The following is a 25751-nucleotide window of genomic DNA, read 5'->3' as shown; positions in this document are numbered from 1 at the left end:
GCTCTAATTTCTAACTTAATGAATAAAAATAATAGGTCATATCAAATAATGCCAGTACCAAAGTCTAATCTGTATATTGAAATCAGCAGCATGCAACCAGTGGAATATTTGGGGAAATTCCTACTCTGAATATATGGATGGATGTGTATGTTTATGTATGTGTATATGTACACATGTATATACACACATGTGTATGTATATACATATGCATAAATAGAGAAATCAAAGAGAAAGGTAACTGAACCTAAACCCAAAAAAACAACTCACAGAAAATGAGAAAAATTAGAGCACATATTTGATGAAATTGAAAATTAAAAAAAAAATTAAAAGTTAAATCCAAGAACCATTTTAAAAGACTAAGAAAATTGGTAAATAACAAGGATAGAGCAATATCAAATCATTAAAATTTTATATTCTCCCATTTCATAGAATTCAAGCTTTTTGAAAGAAAAAATTTTTGTCTTTGTATATCTAGTGTCTAGGCATAAGTAAGAAATAATACATATTAAAATATTGCAACCCAATCCAAACCAGTTCATTCAATCGAGCAAACATATATAACTAGTATTGCCTTTGGAGACAAGAGATCAGGGACCCTGAGGAATAGGATAGTTTCTAAGTCCAATGGATCAGGGACACTTCAGAGTACTGGAGAACAGTGACTCTCCCCAAATCATACCTTAGAAACAACAAAAACTTCCAAACCCCTAGAAAGTCCTGAAAGCAGCAATGCAAAAAAAGAGCATGTTCCCACCAGGAATAGAGACCAACTTTAAACATAAAATTGAAAATCAAGAAATAGGGTAGAAAATGAGCAAATAAGGAAAAGAACTTAATCAGAAAAAAGCTTCTATGGAAATGAAAGACACAACCTCAGAAGCAGACAATGAAGTCAAAACAACTGACTTCAGTGAAGTCTCAAAGGAAAAAAAAGTGAATTAGACAAGCCTAACAAGAATTCCTGGAAGAACTAAAAATTATTTTCAAAATCAAATAAGAGTGGTAGAGGAAAAATTTGGTAAATAAATGAGGACAAAGGAAGAAAATTATGAAAAAAAAAAACCCAACAGCTTGGTAAAAGAATCATCAAAAAACTGAAAGAAATAATACCTTAAAAACAGAATTGGACATATAGTAGATTTAACATATATTTTAACATGTTTAACATGTATTGGATTACTTGCCATCTTGGGGGGGGGGGAGAAGAAAGGAGAGGAAAATTTGGAACACAAGGTTTTGTAAAGGTCAATGTTGGAAATTTATCCATGCATATGTTTTGAAAATAAAAAGCTTTAATAAACAAATTAAGAAAATAAAAAAATTTTCTAAAAAAGAAAAAAGCAGAATTGACCAAATTAAAAAGGAGTACAAAAATTCACTGACAAAAAGGAATTAAAAGCCGAATTAGCTAAATGGGAAAGAGGTACAAAAGCTCACTGAGGAAAATAATTCCTTTAAAAGTGGAATTGAACAAATGGAAATTAACAACTCTGTGAGACATCATGAAAAAATAAAGCAAAATTAAAAGAACAAAAAAAGAAGAAAATGTGAAATATCTTATAGGAAAAACAATTGATCTGGGAAATAGATAGAGGAAAGATATGTACATAAAAATATAACCTAAAGTAAAATATATCAAATGTGAGTGAAATGAACTATGAGGAAGAGAATACTTTTATATTGAGAAAGGAAGGAAGACTTCATGGAAGAAGAGACATTTGAGGACAGATAATTTAAGAATTATTGTACTACCTGAAAGCCATGATCAAAGAAAGAGCCTAGAAGGAGCCCTCTTTTAAAGGAAAAAAAAGAGAACTTTCCTTATATTCTAGAACCCGAGGATAAAGTAAAAAGAATCCACCAATCACCAGCCAAACAATATCCAAAATGAAAACTCTTAGAAATCCAAATTCTAGAGCTCACAAAACAAAGAGAAAATATTTTAAACAACCATAATTTAAATAAAATATGATGAAGTCACATTCAGGATCACAGGAGAATGAGTAACTACCACATTAAAGGAGCAAATGATTAGGGATATGATATTCAGAAAGGCAAAAGAGTTGGGATTACAACAAAGAATAACCTACTCATCAAAACAAAGTAAGTTCCTTCAAGGGAAAAAATATGGATATTTCATTAAATAGATGACTTTTAAGCATTCCTGATGAAAAGACCAGAGCTGAATTTTAAAATTGACCTTCAGATACAATGATCAAGAGAAATACAAAAAAGCAATCAAGAAAGAGAAATCATAAGAAATTCAATAAAGTTAAACTATTTACATTTCTATATCGAAAGATAATACATGTGATTCCTAAGAACTTTGATTATTATTTTGGCAGTCAGAAGAATTCTACTTAGAAAGAGGGAAAAGGAGTGAGTTGTTTGTGTTGGGATGATGTAAAGAATGGGTGGGAGAGAAAAAGATTAGAAAAAGATAGAAGAAAAATGGGAAAAAAGATTTCACATTAAAAGGCATAATATTGAACTTCAGGGAGATTCATATCAGACTATATATAAACTTTGAAAAAGAAATTAAAATATTGGAATATTCAAAAAGGCAAAGGAAATTGGAATGAAATAATAATTTATCAAGTAAAGCTAAAACACTTCTAAAGGGAAAAGAGACATTTAACATAATCAATAATCTCCAACTATTCCTACTAAAAGACACATATTTCGCAAGACACTAGACAAAAGAAACTTTAAAAAGGTGAATAAAATTGAACAATTCAAAAGAGTTAAATAATGATTAAATGCATACATCTTAAAATAGAAAAAAGAGGCTGTCTTAAGGTTTAATGTAGGAACAAAGGGAGACAAGCTATAGATTTGAGTGTCAAAAAATGAAAAGGAAGAAAGTATGGAAAAAAAGAGAAGGTAGCAGGAATTTTTATTTTTTTAAAGTGGGTTATCCTAAGAGAAGGTTATTCATTTGCAATGATAGTGAACTAGAGATTTGTTTGGGCTAGGCAAGAAAAAAATAATTTAAAATTAAAAATAGAAATAATGTAATGATAGAAATAAAATGGACTGAGTAATGGACTGGAAATGAGGGAATGAAGGAAGAAATTTGAGAGGAAAGGAAAAAAATCTCAGGCGAAAAAAGGGAGGAAGATAAATATTTTTAACAAGATTTGATGGAGGGAAAAACAAACTAATAATGAACACCAATGGGACAAATTCACCCATAAAACACAGAATGGCAGAATAGATCTGTTTATAAGAAATACAACTAAAATAAAGATTCATTAAGTTAAAATGAGCAGTTGGAAGATGATTTATTATAGCTCTAGAAAATCTAAGAAAAGGTTGAAATAGTGATCTTGAGCTCAAAAGTAAAAAAATAGATATAGCTAGTAGAGAGAAGCAGGAAAAGCATCTTAAGCTTAGTGGCTCTAAAGAGCATGAAACAATATGGATATTAAATAGATATTCCCTGAATGATATGGCATTTAAGTACTTAAAGAACAAGTTAACTGACTTACAAGACCAGGAAAATAGGTCAATAATTTAGGGATTCAGTATGCCACTTTTAGGCAAATATCAGAAAGATAAACAAGAAAGAAATGAATCTAGGCAGAATTTTGGAAAATCTAGATCATCCTGAATCTGAAGTCAATCTCTCTCTAGTGCACCACACTGTTGGAGGTATAAAAATATATGAAAGATAAAGCAGACAGTTTTTATTACATTCAATGAAAAAGCTTTCATAGAAATAAAAACACCACACCTAGGTTGAGAAAGTAAAATCAGCAAAAATCTTAGCAAAAAGCGTAAAATATTTCTGATATGTGTAATAGCTAAGATATGTATGGACTTAATACATATATATAATCAAGAGCCATTCCCCAGTGAGTGAGTGGTAAAAGTATATGAACAATTTCCAGATGAAGGAATGAAAATGATCAATAGTCACATAAAATATTCCCAATCATTAATAAAATATGATGTAAAAATCATCCATTTTAAAAAGGGAAGGGAAGCAAATAAGAGTCAAAGCACAGGACATTGCCTCTTCTGGTTTTATTGAATGCTGAGATTCTGTGCTGATGCTAAATAGGATAAATGATGAATAAGATGTATTTAATATTCCTAAAGAACTTGCCATCTAGTTGAGGAAGAGAAAACATACATATAAATAGAATATGAAATAGTGTTTAAAAAAAATTCTAGCAAGAGCCTGGGATTTGGAGTCAGGGAACCTATGTGTTGATCCCAATTTGGCCACTTACTATATATATTATCATGGCAAAGTCATGATGTCCCACAGTCTCAGTTTCCTCATTCATTAAAATCCATCTCACATGGTTATGAATTGTTTTAGTTATTACTAAGAGATTAAAATAGATGGGATATACAAGCAAAGAGCTATGCATTTCAATGATCACTTCTAAGTGAGACAGAGGAAGCATCATGGAAAAAACAGCCCTTCAGCTGAATCTTAAACGATATTATATTGTGTTAGGACAAAAATACTCAGGTTCAAAGCCTCTAAATGTCCCTATTGTTGTTGTTTAGTCATTTCAGTCATATCTAAGTCTTCAAGACCCCATTTGGGGTTTTCTTGGTAGAGTTACAGGAGTGATTTGTCATTTCCTTCTTTAGCTCATTTTACAAATGAGGAAACTGAGGCAAACAGAATGAAGTGACTTACCCAGATAAGAAGTGCCTGAGGCCCAATATGAACTCAGGTTTTTTGACTTGAGGTCCAGTGCTTTTATCCAGTGAGCCACCTAACTACCTTTATGTATCTTTATGTCCAGATCCCTATTTTCTTACTGATTTTCCACATATTACAAAAGAACTTATATGGAATGTTTCGCTTATTATGAATTTCTGGTCAATTGGTTATCTTGTAATTTCTATAATTTTATATTAATAAATATCCACATTGTATTTGCTCAGTTTGCTTTCTTCCAATCTGCTATAAGCATATCATTAATAAACTATATTTTTATTATTTGATTTGTCCCTATAATTCTGATTTCTAACTTTTTTTCTAGGATCCTAGTTCCTTTCCCAGGCTGGAATAACAAAAACTGTTTTGTTAGTTACCAAAAATAAGTAGAATGCTCCAAGTCATGCAGAGTTTTGGTTTTTTTTTTTTTATAAAAATTTTCACCCAAATTCTGGAATGTTTAGTTTGAATATATTCCTAATCCTCAAACAAAACAAATAATTTCATGAACCATATTAGTTGGATCCACCTAAGACCACTCTGGAATGGAGATTTAATTAAGTCTTTCCACAAAATGCCTTTCCAGCAATTTTGCAGAATACTAATCTTCTTATAAAAGCTAAAATAACGACTGGCTTTGATGCTAACCCTTATAATATTTCACCAAATTGTGCATTGTACCAGTTATCTGTCTGTTTCACTTTAACAATTGCAATTGACGCCAATGTCATGAGTCTGATACATATGCAGGGTATTCAATTTTGCTTTATTTTAGGACCACAGGTTAAACAGAGACTAGCAGTCTTACGAATAAGTGCTTTTGTTCTCAAGGGATTGAGGCACAAAGAATTAGGATCTATCACCACAAGTAAAAAATCAACTAGATGTTTTCACCCTACTATGGTGAATCAATATTGTCCTCTTCCTGCCAAGCAAAGAGCATTATTGTTTTTATGTCATTATTATCAAAATCATCCTCCTCAACATCATCATCACTGTACCTTGCCTTCCACTTGGCTATTTCATTCTGAATAGACTTTAAAACTTAAATAGGCTAATTTCACCTTCATAATAAAATGAACAAAGCATCATTTCTAAATGTATTAATGACTCTCACCTGTTTATTTTTAGATCTGCAAGTCTGCAGTCGAATAATTGACTTATAAGCAGTAAGTTTTCTTCTTCCAGATGGTGAATAGCATGTTCTAATTCTGCTACTTCTTTCTTATGAAGTTCAACCTACTCAAAAGGAGGAGAAAAAATATCAGTATATATCTGAATAACACTTTATATTTATATAATGCTTTATGTTTACAAAATAAGTTTTCATTTGGTCCTCATAACAATGGTGAAATAAGTTAGTAGAGTATTAATATGTCCACTTTACAGATGAGAAAAAAATATGTAGAGAAGGTGACTTGTCCAAGGTTACACAACTTGAAATAAGAAGAGTCAAGTACTGAATGCAGGTCTTCTGACTCCAAGTCAAGTGCTCTTTCCATTAAATTTCTGTCTTCCTATTTGCTGTCAATTTTTCTAAAAGAAATTCATCTGCTGGAATAAAAGGTACATTAATCTCAGGGATAGATGGATCACTCTTCACTGATTTCTGCATTTACTTTGAATACTTTAGGAAGAATGGATAGAACCCTTTTCAAAATGATTTGTACAACATACATGGTCATAAAATTACAAAATTCCCCTTCCCATAAAACCTTGAACTAGTGTTTAGTCTCTATCCTGCTTTCCTCACTTCTAATCTCCAAATTTTAGTGAATAAGACATATGTTTGGGGAAAGAAAGAATATATCAAGCTTGGACATCTTTTTTAAAATTTAAAAATGGCAGAATTAAGCATGGACTTGGTCTGCTACAAACTATATGCAGCCACAGAGGAATCCAGTAATGCCCTAAACGATATCTAACATTCAGAGTTGGTTGGTTTGTTTAGAAAAGTAAAAACTGTTAACCTCTCACCTCTCTGTACAATGCAGTTAAGGCTTGTCTTTGTGGTAGAAAATTTTGAGTAGTATCAGATTTGATTTATGCAGTGAAATCAAGAGAAAGTGAGGAGGCTATCTGGAAATAGTACCATCTATAGTGACCTAAGTGAAGCCTCTTTCCCCTAGATACCTGTCTGGGTTCAGAGATGGACTCTTCCTCCTTTATTAAGCTCCTGAGTTGGGAACAAGAAACTCAAAAAAGAAAAGCTAAAATTAGGAACAAAAGGTGTGTGAATTCATGTTTCGTTAAATTTTCGATATCTAACTTTGTGTGGCAAAACTAAATTCAAATCGGTTTTTAGTATTCTTTCATAATATCAGAGATTTTGAGCTGAAAAGGACCAAAAAGGTCATCGAATCAAAGTTCATTATTTTACAATGCAGGAAACTGAAGTATACAAAGAGATTAAGTGACTTGTCCACAAATAAAAAACTAATTGAGAATGGATTTGAACTCAGATCTTTCTGACTCTAAATCAGGCACTCTATCTGCTGCATGCTGCCTCTGGTATGTAAGCATTATCCATGCCTTGTTGATCTTGTTGATCCCCTGAAGATAATAAAAATAGCTATATTTTTAAGCTGGATAAGTAAGCACAGTTAAATTCAAAGATGAAAGGGAACTTGCAGATGCTGTGCAAACTCATTTAAATCAGTCTTCCTAATTGTATTTTGATTATATCACCTTAAGAGCATAAGATCTTTGTTTTAATTAAATAATTCCACAAAGGAAATCAATGTTCACTGTGGAGTGGAATAACTGTAGGTACTTAAAATATAAATACATGGAACACAAATTCTGATGGGCTTTACCAAAAAGAAATTTCAAGCTTTTTCTCAGAGATAGCTCATATCTGTCATGCCCACATGCTATCTTCCTTTCTCTCCTCTTTTACAACATCTTTTTTTCCTCCTCTTTTCTAGAAAAAAGCCAACTATGCACTTTGCTTCTAAGCTCTTCTATCCTCTACCATCTTTCAAAGTGTGTCCAATTTTAAATTCACTGTTTCTATGATTTAATCTGTTCATCCCATCCTCTGCCATCCCTTTTTTCCTTTTGTCTTCAATCATTCCCGATATCAGCATCTTTTCCAATGGATTTTATCTTTTCATTATGTGACTGAAATATTTCAGCTTCAGCTTCAGGATTTACCCTTACATTAAGTAACCTGAGTTAATTTCTTTAAGTATTGATTGAATTGATCTCCTTGTTGTCCAAGGGACTGTCAAAAGTTTGAATTTGGGTCTTCCTGACTCCAGGACAGGCTCTTATGCACTGAGCCACCTAGCTGCTTTTTTCATGTTGTGTAGGTATGAGTTTTCTATGTTATATAAAACATGGCTTCTTTTTTTCCCCCAGACTGAAGAGAGTACAGATATGGCTTTTTTATTTTTGAAGCTTTTTATTTTCAAAACATATGCATGAATAGTTTTTCAACATTGACCCTTGCATAGCCAAATTTTTCCCTCCTTATCCCCTCCCCCTCATGGCAAGCAATCTAATATATATTATACATGTTAAAATATAACATGGCTTCTTTTATTCTTTCTTCCCTATTCACATTTTCCTAAGAATTTTCATTGTCCATGACTATTCCCACATAATTCACTTGAAATTATTAAGTGTTATAGTGTGTGTTGATAATTGAGATGGTCTTATCAATTTTTTCTAAAAATTTCTCCTTTTGTCCAATGGAAATTGGGTCATAGACAACCATCATTTGCATGGTAGCCTTTATTTCAATACTAATTGAAAACACTGCAAAATGGGATGAACAAATGTTCTGTGATGTTTTTGTTGTTTCATTGATTGTAGGGTCTCATCTTCAAAGTGGCATTATAATTCTAAAGTGATAGCAGAGAAAGGGGATGGACGGACTCTCACAGGGGAAATTTTTTTGACAGTCTATGGGCTTGGGTGAAAGTCTTTTTTTAAAAAACTCTTATGTTTAATAAATTTGTTTCTTGTTACATCTCTTGTGAGTTTGTTGCTGGCAAGGGAAGTAAAGACACCTAAATGAGAGCAAAATATATAAAATTTGATCATAAATATATGTTATACTCAAGAGAAATTCTGACTTGGAGAAAAGGAAGAGATATGTATAAGAAGATACCTATTATAATATAAATCTTAAGTCTTTGAAGGACTAGTACTGAGATGGTACGCAAGACATTTTGGGGCTCATTTTGTATGGTTATGAAATAGTTACAGAAACAATTGGACCAAACTAAGAATATTTATTTTAGCTTTGTAGTAATCTATTTTTTTAAAAAAGTCTGGGCTATGTTGAAGCTTTAGACTTAAATACAAAGCTTTTTTTAAAAGATTTTGTGTTGGTCTAGATTGCCAGTTTTAACATTTAATTCAGTATAAACTTTTCTAAGAGTACAAGCAAAGTTGATCCTTTGGAGTTGCTATATATATAAAGTGGATTTTATGTGTTGGTGTGCCATTGAATAATTGTGTAGTGGTGGGAGTAATAACCCCATCAAATTATTGGCTAAATGGAATCCAGAAGTTGGAATACATTTTTAGCAAGGACAATGGGTTATAATGGTGTCTACAAACTGTAATGGCCTCAGTACTGAAAATACATTGCATAACACTGTGGACTCCTGACATCAGACAGATAATGCAGACAATGCAATGGTTGTAGTACATAGGATATCTGTTATTGTAAAGCTTTTAGATATTCAGAGTAGGAACCTCATAAGAGTCTACCAGGGGTCCTCAAACTTTTTAAATAGGGGGCTAATTCACTGACCCTCAGACTGTTGGAGGGCCGGACTATAGTAAAAACAAAAATTTTGTTTTGTGGCCTTTAAATAAAGAAACTTCATAACCCTGGGTGTGGGGGATAATCATCCTCAGCTGCCGCATCTGGCCCACCGGCCGTAGTTTGAGGACCCCTGGACCCTTCTATGATCCTCTTTACCTGGTTTCAGTTCCTTGATCCACACAATTCATTGAGGGAACTTCATTACTACCTACACTTTCCCTGGCAAATGAATCTTTGTGGTACTGAACAACCCAATGCCAAATAACCCACTCCTCTCATAATTCTCATAATTCAAAAAAGCATCACAAGTCTGGAGGACTGTATTGCTCCCTGGAATGTGGGACCCCCCAAAGAGCTGAAGTACTTGACTCAAGAAATTCTACGTTCTTTCTCCTTGTAGGAAAATGGGACTCTGTTATTAGTAATATTATATACCTGAGAGACTTTATAGGCTCTCAAGAGTATAAGTTCACCAGACAGAGAGGAAAGAAAAAGCTAGGAGATCAAACAGAAGGAAGTTGGTCATATACATCTGCACTCCACTATCTGGAAGAAAGCTCCCACAGACACCTGATTCCTTCAGGGAACCATATCTTCCAAAGAATCCTATGGTTCCAGAGATGGCAGTGGGCAAAGGAAACAGTGATTCATGAGGAATTCCTAGATCCAGCAGAAGGGCTGGACCAAGCCTGCTGGATTCCATGAAGGAATTTCTGGACCAAGCAGAAAGCAGAGCAAGAAACAGAGTCAGCAACTAGAGGAGGAGGACATCCAGACATTGGTTTTCAATATATTGTGCATTATTATGACCTGTGAAGGTCCTGAAGAGAAAAGTAGGTTACTTATGCCAAGTACTTTTCCTTTGAAGGAGAAAGTACCTAAGGAAGTACTATAGGATTAGAAGAATATAAAATATTCTGAAGGGGCGGGGGCAAAAAGATAGGTGGATGTTTGACTCTATAGTGATTCTGTTTTACTTCTCCTTCTAGAATTGGAATATGGAAGGGATATGTCCACTTGTGGCAGTATTATCATTGGAATATAATGATAATAAAAGAGAGAAGGAGATTTGTTTTGATAATCTTGGAAATGAGTCCTTTCTATTTTTGTCTCATTTTTTAAATACAACATGTTCTCTAGCTGATATTTATTTATTTTTAGCTTTACTGTTTGCATAGAAGCTGAGGACTTATTCCATAGAGACCTAGAGTCAATTGCTGTCTTTCTCAGAGGAAGCTCTGGTTGAAGGCATGAATCACAAAAAGGGAATTAGCAAGAAGCCTCAAGGTTGGACCTAGTCCATGATTCCTTATAAACTTAAAGCAAAGGTTCTGGGGCATGTGTGTGTCTATATGTCGCTATCATCTATATCTATCTATATATGTGTGCATTGATATACATATGCAAGGTATGTATATAGGTGTATTATCTATAGATTGTATATAAATGCCTGCATGCACACATAAATGTATATGAATTTATCAATATAGATATGGATGAGATAATGTTAGATTCATGATTTTATTGATATAAGCATCTGTTGCTGAAGTCATTTCCTCTCTCAGGATGCAATGACATTTCTCTGCAGAGTTGTTGATCACTGAAAGGTTAATTTTCCAAGTGTCACACAGACAATATATACTACAGACAGAACTGAACTTAGTCCTGATTCTGATAACTGAGGTTAGTTTTTTTATCTACTCTGCTTTAGTGATTCTCAGTAGAAATGCATGCATGTTCATATAAATATGTATGCATTATCATACCAAACATATGTTTTATACAAATATAGATCTTTATTGTAGACTTATATTTGTGTGTATAGACACATACATAAACACAAATGTATATAGATTCTTCAGATAGTGAGCCAAACTAAAAATTGAATAGGAGAGGAGAGAATAGGAAACAGAACATTTTCAATAATCCCAAGATGTAGCTTGTGAAAGTCATCCTAATTCACATATCCTCAGTCATGGTATACCACCATTTCCAATGAATCAAAACCACAATTAATTCAAGTGATATGGAAAATTACAAGGTACTTGTAAGTATTCCCACATGATACCATGTGTGCAAAAAGGAATGTACCATAAATTATCAAGAGCATCTATGATAGGAAAAGGAAGTTGTTTGGTTGTGGAGTCAGATGGAGGGATTGTCAATGGGCATTATTCAAAGTCCCACAAAATATTAAAAGATCTTGAGAAAGACTTCTAGCACACTGGATAGCTTCTCTTATAAAGGATTTATAGGAGGATATCAATGAGAAGAAATGGATGGGTTGTGATCTACTTAGTAGAGGTCATAGATATTTTTGATGAGGTCATAGATACATTGAATTAGATATATACAAGGAGTTTATAAGAATATACTGACAGAAAATTTTAAGATTGGAAAAGAGATACTAAAAGAAAGGAAAATATCTAACTAGTTACTATGGTAGATGGTGACAATAAGAAGTAAAGATTATAGAAATATATGAGTAACTTTTTAAAAGAATTAAGAAAGTAGAAGATAAAGAAAAGTAATAGCAACAAATAACATATTTATATAGTGCCAACACTATATATGCATTTATATATATATATACATATATATATATATATATGTATATATATATATAATATAAAGCTGACAAACCATTAAGGGGTCTATATCCCAAAGAGATCATTAAAAAGGAGAAAGGATCCATTTGGGCAACAACTCTTTTTGTAATAGAAAGGAAATGGAAAATTGAGTGGCTAACTCTCAATTGAGAAATGGCTAAATAAGTTATAGTATGAATGTAATAGAATATTATTATTCTATAAGAAATGATGAGCAGGCTGAGTTCAGAAAAGCCTAGAAAGACTTACATGTACTGACACTGAGTGAAGTGAGTATAATGAAAAGAACAATGTTCGTAGTAATAGCAAGATTATGTGATGATCAGCTATGATAGACTTAGCTCTTCTTAGTAAGATAGTGATCAATATAATTCCAGTAGACTTGGGATGGAAAATGCCATACATATTAGAAAGAGAACTATGGAGACGGAATGTGGGTCGAAGCATATTATTTCCAACCTTTTTTTGTTTTTGCTTTTTTTTCTTTCTTGTGTTTTTTTCTCCTTTGTTCTGATTTTTCTTTCACAGTATGAGTTATGTGGAAAATGTTTGAAATGAGTGTACATGTATAACCTATATCAGATTGCTTGCTGTCTTGGGGAAGAGAAAGGTAAAAGAGAGGAGAAAAAAACTGGAACTCATAATCTTAAAAAATGAATGTTGAAAACTACCTTTACATGAAACTGGAAAAAATAAAATACTATTAGATGAAAAAAAAAAAAAGTTGGCAAAGAGCTTTACATGTATTGTCTCCTTTAAAGCTCTAAAACAACCCTTTTGTATATGAGGAACCTGAGGCTTTGAAAAGTCATGTGACTTGTCAAGGATCACGCAAAAATAGGTCAGATGTGAGATCTCCACTCATCTTTCTTGTAGAAACCTTAGGGAAGAATGAATAATAAATCTAGCGGAGGTATTGTCAAAAGGCAGATGACCCAAAGTGGGTGATCTTATACACATGTCACAAATTTCCAAGAGGAGGCCATATTAAAGTAGCATGCTAACTAGCTACTATACTTGCAAGTCAGTGGCTGATTAATATTGCATCTTTTTAAATTATTGGATTGAGGAAAAATAAAAAATAATAACCATCAAAGAAAAACAAGATTATGAAAAGAAAGTCAACTAGAAAAAGAGATCCATACTTGCCATCTAGGGGAGGAAAAAGTATCCAGGAATATGTTTTGAAAAGAAAAAAGGAAAAAAGACCCAGGTCTTAAAGAAGAAAAAGATTCTTTGAAAATTAGAATTGCAAAAAAAGGGAGCCAGGGAAGTTATAAAAGACCAAGAAATAATAGAACAAAAAATAAAGAATGAAAAATAAAAGAGAATGAGAGACCTCTCATAAGAAAAACAACAGATTTAGAGAGCAGATGAAGAAGAAAAAACGTAAGACTAATTGGACTATCTGAAAACTATAGCCAATAAAAGAACCTAGATACAATAATGAAAGACATTATTACAGAAAGTGATAGAACAAGAGTGAAAAATAGAAAAAAAATCAACTGATTACTACCTGAAAGAGATCCTACAAGGAAAACCATATAAGAACATCATTACTAAAATTTCAAAACCCCAGATCAAAGAGAAAATCTTTCAAGTGATAATATCAATGACAACAACAGTAACAACAAAAACAACAAACAATTCAAATATGCTGGAGCTACAATTAGAGTCATACAAGACATCACCAATTACAATAAAAGAGTGCAGGACCCGGAATATTATATACCAACAATAAAAAGACCTGGAGTTGCAGTCAAAAATATACACTATTCCGAAAAATTAATATAATATTGAATGAAAAAAACAACATTCAATGAATTATCAGAGTTTCAGATTCGTTGCAAACAAACCTAAACTCAATAGAAAATTTAATGTATAAGAACCAACATCAAAGACTGATTTCAAGAGATTCAATAAGGACAAACTGTTTATATTTTATATATACAAATGTAAGTCATAATTCTAAGATTGCCATTAGTAATTGGTTAGTACAAAAGAAAATTGGGATCAAGATGGGTATGACATGATCATATATGGTAAAGGTAGGAGGAAAGAAAAGGGGAAAAATAAAGTTTAAAAGTGCATAACAGAAAAGAAAAGAAAACATACAAAGTAAAGATAAACAGTTCTGAATACTAAAGTTTTTTTAATATTGTATACATTTGTGTGTATCTATGCAGGGGGAGATACAGAGACAGAGAGACAGAGACAGGAAGGAGAGAGAGAGAGAGAGAGAGAGAGAGAGAGAGAGAGAGAGAGAGAGAGAGAGAGAAAGAGACACACAGAGAGAAAAACAGAGAGAGAGAGATAGAGAGAGAGAGACAGAGACAGAGACAGAGACAGAGACAGAGAGAGAGTGCTTTGAGATTCACACATAGAGATGATAATTGAATCCAAGGAATCTGATGGGGTCATTAAGAGAGTATAGAGAGATAAGAGGACACAGGTAAGTATCTTGGATAATTTAACTGAAAATCCATCAAAGAATATTGAGAGAGAGTGGTTAGACATGCATGATGAAACCCAAAAGACAGCAATGTCACAAAAACAGGGAAATAGTGTTTAGAAGAAAGTAGTCACAAGTGGTCAATAATGTCATACTCTGCAGAGTAGTCAAGAATGGTAATAACAGCAAAAATAGCAATTAGCCTCTACATAGCATTTTCAGTTTTGTAAAAAGCTTTACAAATATCTCATTTTATCCTCACAACCACTCTGGGAAATGTTGACTTGCCCAGGGTCATGAGGCATAAGTGTGTGAGGCCAAATTTAAACTCAGTTCTGTTTGACTTCAGATCTAGAAATCTGTCTATTGCACAGAGTTAGCTGAGAATTTTTTAAAAAGGCTATTTAATATCATTGGTAATTTTAGAAAGGGCAGTTCCAGATAAATGATGAGGTTGGAAGCCAGTTTATAAAGGCTTTTGAAGAGGCAGGTATACAGGCAGGAAGGTGACACAGTGGTGCTGAATCTAGTGTTAGGAAGACCAGAATTCAAATGCTTCTATAGTAAACTAATCACTGGTGTGACTCTGAATTGGTGACTTGACTTATTTCCTCATCTGTAAAATGGGGACAATTACAACACCAACCTTTCAGAGTTGCTATGAAGATAAAATGAGATACGTGAAGCACTTTGCAAACATTAAAGTGCTTTAACAAATATTAACTATTATTATTAGGAGAGTGAGAAAAGATTTGAAGGCACCAAATTCATGTGGCTTTTTCAAGGAATTTAGCTAAGAAAGGAAAAGTGATATATCATGAAAACTAGAGGGGATAGTAGAATCTAGTAGACATTTTTAAAAGAGTAGAAGAGGTCTGGATGTGTTTCTAGATATCAGGGAAGGAATCAATAGAAGAGTAATTAAAGATTGGAGTGACAGACTGAAAATAATAGAGATAATCTGATAGAGAAGATAAGGAGGAATGAAATTAAAGGTTCATGCAGAGAAACTGATCTTGCCAAGGAAAAAGACCACCTTTTCATCAGAGATCAGAGGAAAAGAGAAGATAGTGAGGGGTAATGGAGGAGATAGAGGGATGTGAGATAATAAGATGGAGAGAGGGAGCTCATAGAGCTCAGAGCAACCAATTGTTTTGGTGAAGTATAAGACAAAAAATTGTCAACTTAAAAGGTAGAGGAAGTGGAAACTGTGGCTTGAAGAATAAAGAGATAAATTAGAAGAGCCTCTCTGTGTCAGATGGAGAATCAACTAGGAAGGAATAGGATAGCTTTGCCATAATGAAGGTCCAATCATAAGTAAAAATTTTTATAAAAGATGTGTATAGTAACAAAGTTAAGACTTCAATAGAAAAATATAATTAACTTGTCCAAATCATGGTTTTGTGCTTTTTTTCACAACCTTGAACTAAATAATGAAATCAAATGAATCAAATAAATCACATTTAAACATAAAAATGAAACTATTATTTTATGTTAAGTATTCTACTTACTTCTTTTTTAAGCCAGTCATTCTCCAAGATTTCTCTATTGCTGCGTTTATCAATGTTTTTTACTGCATTCTAAAAAATAATAATTCAAAGAATAAAATTCACAATATTAATCTTACTCTTTGCCTCCACACATCCACACATGATATAATATATATATATATAGATACTATATGTATATATATTTACATACACATATTAATGTTTCTGACCATTCCTTTACCTTTGCAATACTGAGATGTAGCCAATTCTTTCAATGTAAATGTAAAATTTCAATTGAATGATTTTACATTATGATTTATAAAGATAGTATAAACTATGATTTATACAGACAGTATATCTGTATATGCAGCCAAATCTTTCAATGTAAATGGAAAATTTCAGTTGAATGATTTTACAGTATTATTTATATATACAGATAGATATCTGTATATCTAAAGAAAGTAAATGGTGAACCAGTTGAAAAAGCACCTATTCTTGTGATCATTTCCATGACTGACAGTTATTATTGGTAAATCATGCAATCATCTTTAACAATTAATATGGGAGTAAAAAGTTTTGGATTAACCATGCTATATTCCTTTCATTTCATGCATATAGGCATGAAAATTATTTTATTATATCATTTACATTTTGACAAAAACAAAAAATAGGCCTGAACCTGAAGTCAAGAAAATCAGGGTTCAAATTTGGTCTTAGACACTTATTAAATATGTAACCCTGGGCAATTCATTATCTCACAGAGTTGTTGTAATAATTAAATGAGATATTTATAAAGCATTTTGGAAAATTGAAAGTGCTATCTAAGTCCCAGTCTATAAAAATGATATGAAGAAGTTTACTTCTTTTTCCCTTGAAGGAAATCCTTACTACAAACACCACCACTGCTAAAAGGAAAAACAAAAATACAGAAAGGCTTAGTTTAGTGACAGCCTGTATTTGTCTAGTCGAACCTGAGAACAAATTCCTGGACCTCTAGACCTCTAGTTCTTGGATGTTGCTGTCTGCTTTTTTCTTTTTCTTTTCTGGTCACAGCTCAGAGACTAGCAATTCTGAAGATGAAGGATGATGTTTGAAGGATAGAGTACCAACTTATGAATAACCCCAACTTCAAGAGTTCCCAAATTCTGGATCTCCAAAGATAGCAAAGGTTCCTGAGTCTGAGAATCAGGCATTGGCCTCCCAGGAAATATAAATTTTCTCAATACTGAAAAGTATTGAGTATAAGGAAAAGCATTATCCTACAATCTAAGTATATGACATGGTAGGCAGACCTACCCAATCTTTCATTATATTGCTGAAAGTTGTTCATGGAGTCCAGATCTAAGGTGGATGGAGGGGGTATATAATCAGTAAGTATATGATCATAAAGTATCATATCTTTGGTAGTTTCATGATATCTAATTTGGATGCTTTATTATTCTTTATTTGATCATCAATTCCTCTGAGTCCTACATGTTTAATGAATTTTTGTAATAGTTGAAATAGAATGTCATACTACAAACCATCTTGTACATTCAGTACAAATGCAGAAGTGGGGACTTTGTTACATATTTGTTGGCAAAATATACATGAGCTTTTGTAGAGGGCCAGAACTCTGGAGAAGTATACTTGAAACAAAGTGTTAATTCAGTGGAACTTATGAGATGATAGTTCTCTAGTATACTTAGTACTTAGCATGGTGATGTAATGGTTCTCTAATTCAAACATACTCAGTATACTGTAATGATGTAATTGTAATAGGGTATTTAAACTGGGGACAAAGTCATACTCAGGGAGATTGGTTGAGACTGGCAGACTATCAGACTGCTGGATGAAATTGTGTCAGACTGAGACTGGGTGAGACTATGACAGACACAGACTGTGTAAGAGACAATAAAGACTTTGGACTCTATTCTTGTCCATTCTCAGAGTGTCTATCCTGCTGAGACTAAGACCCTTCTGGAGGACCTCCAGAAAGCTAGCTTTATTTTGGAAATGATCTTGGATTAATTTCAAGTGGAGTCAATAAGGCAAAAAAGATAAGCTGATCCTTTAGTATGCTGTCCTTGAGATGAAACTTCTTTTAAAAATTAATTTATTTGTAATTTAAGATTTTATATCCTGGGTTTGTTTTAAAATAAGCATATAATGCATGGTAGTGGGAAAAGTAATGAATTTTTGGCTCGCTAGCTGTAATGTATTGTTAGAATATTTGTAACTTATACATGTTAAGTACAAAAAAGTTATGATTACTATTACATTTTTGACAATTCATAATTTTATTTATATTCTATTAATCAAATATTTCTTTGTTGTAACAGATATGTGATATTAACTTAATTGAAATAAACCCACTTGGAACACCAGTGTATTTGGAAAAAACCATATATAGAAGTAAGACAAAAGAAAAAAAATAGAAAACTAAAATATACCTGTGTGGCCAATTCCTTCTTTTCAACCATTTGTTTCAAGGTGTTGCTGCTAATTCTCTTTCTAGTTTCATCCAGAGAAGCTCTATAATATTCTTTCAAAAGAAAACCAGAGCTAATTTCAGGCAAAGTTGTAAAATAACCAAATTCCTTCTTCTCTTTTCTCCACTGAGAGTTTCTGTGTTGATTTTTTCTTGATTTTCAGCATCTTTTTCTGCCCTCATTCAACCTCTTAATAACAGCTCTCACAAAATGATTCCCACTGTTGGGAAGAAGCATCATCTATGGCACCTGGATAGTAACAATATTTTGCAACTGTCTGCCCTTCAAATCTCATCATATGTTGGTTGTCTGCTTGACCCTTGCAAAAGAGGTATCCATGGAAAGATATTTAAGCTATCTATATTCATATGGAAACATGCCATATATAAGCAATAATTGGAGAAATAAAGCAATTCTGAGATTACATCTTATGTTTATCAGACTGAGAATGTTTACAAAAATGGAAAATGAAAAATGTTCAAAGCATTGTGGGAAAATAAGCCTATCGGCGCACCACACTTGGAACTGTGAATTGGTGCAACCATTCTGGAAAGGGATTTAGAACTACAAAAAAATATTATTAAATTCTGCATATCATTTAACCCAGAAATACCAGCAACAGGCCGATATGTACCCAAAAGATGTCAAAGAAGAAAAGTTCCTATACAAAAATATTTACCACAGTTCTTGGAGATCAAGAACTAGAAACTGAGGAGTGCCCATTAATTGGAAATAGTTGAAAAGATTAAGCTATAAGAATGTTATGTGCTGCAAAAAATAAAATGACGAAAGGGACAGTTTCAGAGAAATCTGGATATATTTGTATGAAATGATATAGAGTAGAGGGAACAGAACTATGAAAAGGCTTTATATCATAACAACATTGTAAAAATTAACAATATTGATGAATGACTTTGAAAGACTTAAGAACTCTGATCAACATAATTACCAACCATGATCCCAAGAAGACCAATGATGAATTTTGCTCATTCCCTGACACTGATGATGCGTAAATATGTAGACTCTCTTGCTTTCTGATATTGTTTCATAACATTCATAACATAAATAAATTTATTAAAAGGGCTTTTTTTCTTTTTTTGTGAAGAGGAGAATTTGAAGGAAGAGACAATGCTTGTTAATTTTTTAAAAATGGGAAAAGATTCTTTCTTAGATACAAGTTTCATAGGTTTCTAACAGTTGAACAGTTAAAGAACCAATTTAATGTTATTGAATCCATGACCAGAAAGCCACCACTGTTTAAAATAATCTGAAAATTTTAACAAACCTAATAAAATAGAACATCTTTCCTATCTAATGCTATTGCTAAACTATTTGAAACATTTCTGACTGGGATATCCAAATCTCTAAACACAACTTAATGCTCTAAATCCCCTTCAGAAATTCTGTAAAATTAGGCAGCCCCTCAGATAACTAAATAAAGGATAACCCACTACACGTATTCTGCCTTCCACGCAACACATCTCATAAAGAGCTCACTTGAAAAGACAGGAAAATAAAGCACAGCTGCATTTACCTTAGACTACCAATTAGGAGATGAGAACATCTGCTTTATATTCTAGTATTTATCCTTCTTAAAGAAGTAAGAAAAGAAGGGACTGTAGAAGGGAGGAAGAAAGGAAAAAAGGTAGAAAGGAAGGAAATAAGGTAGAAAAGAGAGAGGGGAAGGTAGGGAAGAAAGAAGGAAGGTAAAAAACAAGAATTTATTAAGCACTTACTATGTGCAAGACACTGCCTTAATTGCTAGGGATATAATAAAAATAAAAAGAAAGACAGTCCCTGCTCTCAATGAGCTAACATTCTAATGAGGAAGATAACATGTAAAAGTGAACTAAAAAACAAAAAGTTGGCAAGCAGAGGAATGAAGATACCCAGAAATCCATAAGTAGATCTGGAAGGAAAATGAAGGTTGGCTGGCCTCCACAAAATGGAGGTCCCAGGAGGAACTCATTAAAAAAAGATGTATGAGAATCTGATACATATTACTCTGTATTGACAAATTATGAATATTATAATTCTTGCTCTACATTAATTACTAGAGGAAATCAGGATGGTACAATGAAGAATATTAGCTCTGAAATCAGAGACCCTGAGTTAGATCCTGTGTCAGATAATGACACCTATATGACTTTGGAAAAATGGTAAGTCACTTAAATTCACTAAGTTTCTGGTTCCTCAGGTGGGCCAGATGACCTATGAAGTGCCTTCTGCTTGTCTATCATTGAATATATGAGTCTACTCCTCATATCTGCAGAATACTCTCAAATTCCAAATTTTAAGATCCCATAGTCTTAAACGATAGATACAAAAGTTGCATCATCTTCAGAAGGAATCTGTACTGGGATTCAGAGAAAACACCTTTTTTACTCTGATTCCATTGCCTTACAGTATCTTCCTCTCAATCTCTGTTTCCCCTTCCATCCACTGCATTTTCGAGCCAGTTTTCTCGATGCCCACTAGTCCCAAGGATGCTTCCTCTAAGTATCCTTTTCCTAATACCAAAAGTTACTGCTTATTCTAATAGATGTTGCCTTCTATAATCTCTTGGAACCTCATTATGGGATTTAGGGAGACTCCTTCCTTCCCTAACTCCTTATGTTAATGATGATAGTGTATAATGTGAGGAATACCTTTTTTCCTCCTTACTCATTCCAGTGTTGTCTTCCTTCTGAGAATTCATTATATATACTTGGATTAGTTTGGAAGAACTGACCTGACATTTTTCTTGTATTCTCTTTAACTAAACTGATGTCATTTTCTAAGGAGTTGATAAGCTTAGCATGTTGTTCACTTCCTACATTCTTGTATTCCTCCCAATATTCCCTCTCTCCAAGTTTCTCAAGGAATGTTTTCTCAGCATTGCTTATCTGTAAGCGCATATCTGTTGAAAGAAAACAAAAATGTAACATCATAGTCAATTATTTCTACCATATTGTTCTCCGAATGATAATCATTCATTCTTCAGTTACTAGTACGTTGTAATCTGATTGCATAAGAGTAAAGAAGTGTTTAGTCATTTTCCAGTTGTGTTTGATCCTTTGTAATCCAATTCAGGGTTTTCTTGGCAGAGATACTGATTTGCCATTTCCTTCTCCAGCTCATTTTACAGATGAGAAAACAGAGGCAAACAGTGTTAAGTAACTTGCCCAGGATCACACAGCTAGTAAATGTCCGAGATCAGACTTAAATTCAGGAAAATGAATCTTCCTAACTCCAGGTTCAGTGTTCTGTCACTATGCCACCTAGATATCCAGAGTAAAGAATAATAACTGAAAAATACTGTCATCATATGAAACAACTTCATGATACTTTTATTTTAAGCCATTCTTTAATGAAAAATTTCTTTATCTGCCACTTCTACTTCAGAGATACTGTGTGGATTCTTGGCCATCATGAGATCCTACATAGTATGTCTGACGATCAAAAGTTCTAGTGTCACCTACAAATACTGTTTTGTTTGATAAGAATATAATGGTCCTCTTTTATATACTGTTAAATTACATGTAGCATTTGTTGGTATATATCTGCTATCCAGGCTCAATATGCTTCTGACCAAGAATTAATTTTTACTTAGGTTACCACCAAAGTTCTGGCAACACTTTATTGAAATATCTCTGATGAATTAATCACAAAGTTTGAAAGTTTGAACTGTTTTATTGTGAAATTTTAGGATATACTCCTCATGAAAACCTACCTTTTATTTTCATTTATAATCATATGAATTAGTACTTCCCAGGGATGGAAATAGTCTTATATATTGTAAAGATCCATATATTTGGATGGAAAAGACTTTGATTTATATTCAAATAGACTATTCTGACTAATAGTCAAATAGACTATTCTGTCCCTTTCTTTTGTAATTGTATCTATGTCCCTTCATTTTCCTGAGGTTTTGCTTCCTCATCTGTAAAATGTGGGTATTTAATCTACCTCCTGGAACTATTATGAGGAAAACAATTTAAAAACCATAAGCCAGGGTCCCAGGGAGTTTGGAATGTAAACAGATAGTTTTTTAAAAGTAATAATAATCGTATTTTATTTTTTTTCAAATATGTATAAAGAATAATTATTAGCATTCATTTCTGTAAGATTTTGTGTTCCAAATTTTTTCTCCCTTCTCTAGATAATACATAATCTATGTTAAAGTTGTGCATTTCTTCTATACATATTTCCATATTTATCATGCTATCCCAAGAAAAATCAGATTAAAAAGGAGAAAAAAGAAAGAAAACAAGAAAACAAACAAACAAACAATAACAAATGTGAAAATACTAGCTTGTAATCCACATTCAGTCTCAATAGTTCTCTCTCTGGATACAGATGAGTCTTTCCATCACAAGTCTATTGGAATTGGCCAGAATCACCTCATTGTTGAAAAAAGCCAAGTCCATCATAGTTGATCATCATGTCTTCTTGTTGCTGTGCACAATGTTCTACTGGTTCTAGTTCACTTTATTGGTTCTAGTTCACTTTACTTAGCTTCAGTTCATGTAAATCTTTCCAGTACTTTTGAACAAATAGCTTTTTAACACATTAGCCCCCAGGCTAAGAAATACTTTCAGGACTTTTGTCCTGGATAGGCACTGGAAATGCTGAGGAGAAACCCTGGAGCAGTAGCAGACATTTTATAAGAGACTCCCAGTGGCAAACCCTCTGAGGCAAAGCTATCAGAGGCACTTTGCACATGTCTCTGACCCCCAAATGTTAGTGAAACATTGATGATGATAATAACTAATATTTATATAGACTTTGCTGTGTGCCAAGTACTGTGCTAAGTACTTTATAGGTATTCTTTCATTTGATCCTCATAAGTAGGTTCTATTATGATCCCCATTTTGCAGTTGAGGAAACTTAGGAAGAAAGTGCCCAAGATCATATAACTACTATCTGAGATGGCATTTTAATTCAAGTTTTCCCAAGTCCAAGTCCAGCACTCCATCTACTGTACCACATAGGTGAATCCAACAGGGAGAAGTTTAATGTATATAAATTCATCAGGGAGAAGTTTAATTTATATAAATTCATCCTTACTCAATATCCCAGCTAAGCTCTGCTTCTGATAGATGTCTGTGTCTTTAGTTGTAATTGTAAATTACTGAAAGCTTTTAAAAGGGAACATTGTAATGATACAGTGGAAAGAATGTTGCACCTGGAATCAGGAAGATTCGTCTTCATCAGTTCAAATCCTGCCTAAGACACTTGTGTGACTGGGCAAGTCACTTAACTCTGAGCACATTTCTACAATTACTTTGGCTTCTACTAATTAAATCCAGAATCATCCCAGGCTAGAAGTTGTTCCAAAGATTCTCTAAGTGTGGTGTTGGTTTTAGAGACACTGCTGAGATTTGGGCTGCTTTTTTAGAATTCATGTCAGCACACTTTTCAGTCTGTTGTGGTATTATGGGCTAGTTGTATAAAGCACTTGAGGCTCTTTTCCCCCCCAAATAGAAGAACTACTCATTGTTGCATCCTCAGCATAGCCAAGACTACTGAGAGACCTAATCCCAGTTCTGTATCTCACCATCCCTGAATTCCTTGGTCCTTCCAAGTCTGCATTCTGGCTTCTCCAGTTCCTAACCCCCAGAAGTCTCATGACTCTGAGGGTATTGGGGGTAGGGTTGGTTTTAAAACTTCTGCAGTAAAGATAAAGTAAGATTATGTGTGATTGATGGATGGGAAGGAAATAAAAATAAGTGAACAATGAAAAATAAGTGGGAAGGAAATAATAAGTGAACACATGGTGAACACTTCCTTGGGGCATTCTCAAGGGTAAAACAACATGTCTAAGCCTTCTCCTATGTCAGCTTCGCAATTACCTGCCTCTCCTCACTTCCTATTTTGGAGCTTATGGCAGAATTGCTTTAGCATGTGATCAGAAGATATACAAGCTTGGCACATATTCTGCCTTGCTATAACATCATTCCCTTCACATACTTTCTGACACAGCCAACAGCCTTTTTCACTATTCCTCATACATGATGTCCATTTTAACACCTGACTTCCCCATCTCTTAAGTGTGAGAATAATACCTTAATATTAATTATTTTGTAGAGGAAGTGCAAAGAGCCCAAAAGAACTCTGTCCTGTGTTAATGACATGATATAATCAACTGAATTGTTTAATATTTCCCACCCTTCTATCACAGTCTCTAGACTCTCTATTGCCCTGTGACTTCTTTCTTTTCTGTCTCCTGTTCACATTCTTATATAGTTTGATTACATAGGTGGTAATTAGGCAATTAATAAACTGCTAATTGGTCATTAAGAAATGTTCACCTGGTGGTAAGAAATTGGAAACTGAAGGGATGCATATCAATGAGAGAATGGCTGAATAAAATGAATGTAATCGAATACTAGTTTTCTATAGAAAATGAGCAGGTGGATTTCAGAAAAACCTGGAAAGATTTATATGAACTGATACTGAATGAAGTGAGCAGAACCAGAGGAACATTGTACACAGTAACAACAACATTGTGCAGATGATCAACTATGATAGATTTAGCTCTTCCCATGTGATCCAAAACAATTTCAATAGATTTGGTAAGGAGATTGAATGCAGATTGAAGCATACTCTTTTTTTTTTTTCCCTTGTGTTTTTTCCTTTTTGTTCTCATTTTTCTTTCCCAGCATGACTAATTTGGAAATATGTTAAAAATGTATAGCCTAGATCAGATTGTTTGTTATCTTGGGTAGGGAGGAAGTAAGGAGGAGAGAGAAAAAAATTTGGAATTCAAAATCTTATAAGAATGAATATTGGAAACTATCTTTACGTGCAACTGAAAAAAAAATACTATTAAGTTGAAATAAAAAAAAGCAATGTTCATAGCATCTTGATTCCACTGTAGGGAAAAACAGGCATTTAACTGACAGTTCAGTAAATAAATGTTACTGATAAATTCCAATCATTACTAAATAACCTTTCAAATTTTGTTCCTGGTCTTTAATGAATTTCCATTTTTGTTTCAGGGCCTCTTCCACTTCTTCCCTTGTCACTACGGTGGCTGCTTCTGCTTTCTTTTGTTCTTCAGTTAGGTCACTTAACAGATTCTTGATGTGCCACAACTGCTCTGACTTGAGTCGTGCATTCTGAGATTAAAGACAAGAGGAAATGAGCTACATTAGCTGAAGCATTCACATTTTTTTTTAACAACCTTCACTTTACTCGATATGGGAAAATACATAGAGCCAGAGGCAGATCGAGAGATGGCAGCTGATGGAGACAGATGGCTCACTAAGAGGAGTTCC

General features: G+C 33.3%; 1 protein-coding gene across 4 annotated transcripts in view; it reads right to left on the bottom strand.

Annotated features, from left to right (window-relative positions):
* CCDC83 (coiled-coil domain containing 83) overlaps window positions 1–25751 on the bottom strand; it is a 92600-nt gene that overhangs the window by 6068 nt on the left and 60781 nt on the right. For all 4 annotated transcript variants that reach the window (XM_031961875.1, XM_031961876.1, XM_031961877.1 and 1 more), the window contains exons 4-8: window positions 25424–25592; window positions 21221–21388; window positions 18451–18542; window positions 16040–16108; window positions 5802–5923 (exon numbers count right to left, since the gene is read on the bottom strand). In XM_031961875.1, the coding sequence (XP_031817735.1) occupies window positions 5802–5923; window positions 16040–16108; window positions 18451–18542; window positions 21221–21388; window positions 25424–25592 (620 nt within the window). The remainder of the gene's footprint in view (window positions 1–5801; window positions 5924–16039; window positions 16109–18450; window positions 18543–21220; window positions 21389–25423; window positions 25593–25751) is intronic.

The sequence above is a fragment of the Sarcophilus harrisii genome, chromosome 3, assembly GCF_902635505.1.
Source record: "Sarcophilus harrisii chromosome 3, mSarHar1.11, whole genome shotgun sequence".
Classification (NCBI taxonomy): domain Eukaryota; kingdom Metazoa; phylum Chordata; class Mammalia; order Dasyuromorphia; family Dasyuridae; genus Sarcophilus; species Sarcophilus harrisii.
Note: the sequence above shows the minus strand (reverse complement) of the source record. Positions and strands in the feature narration are given on the sequence as shown.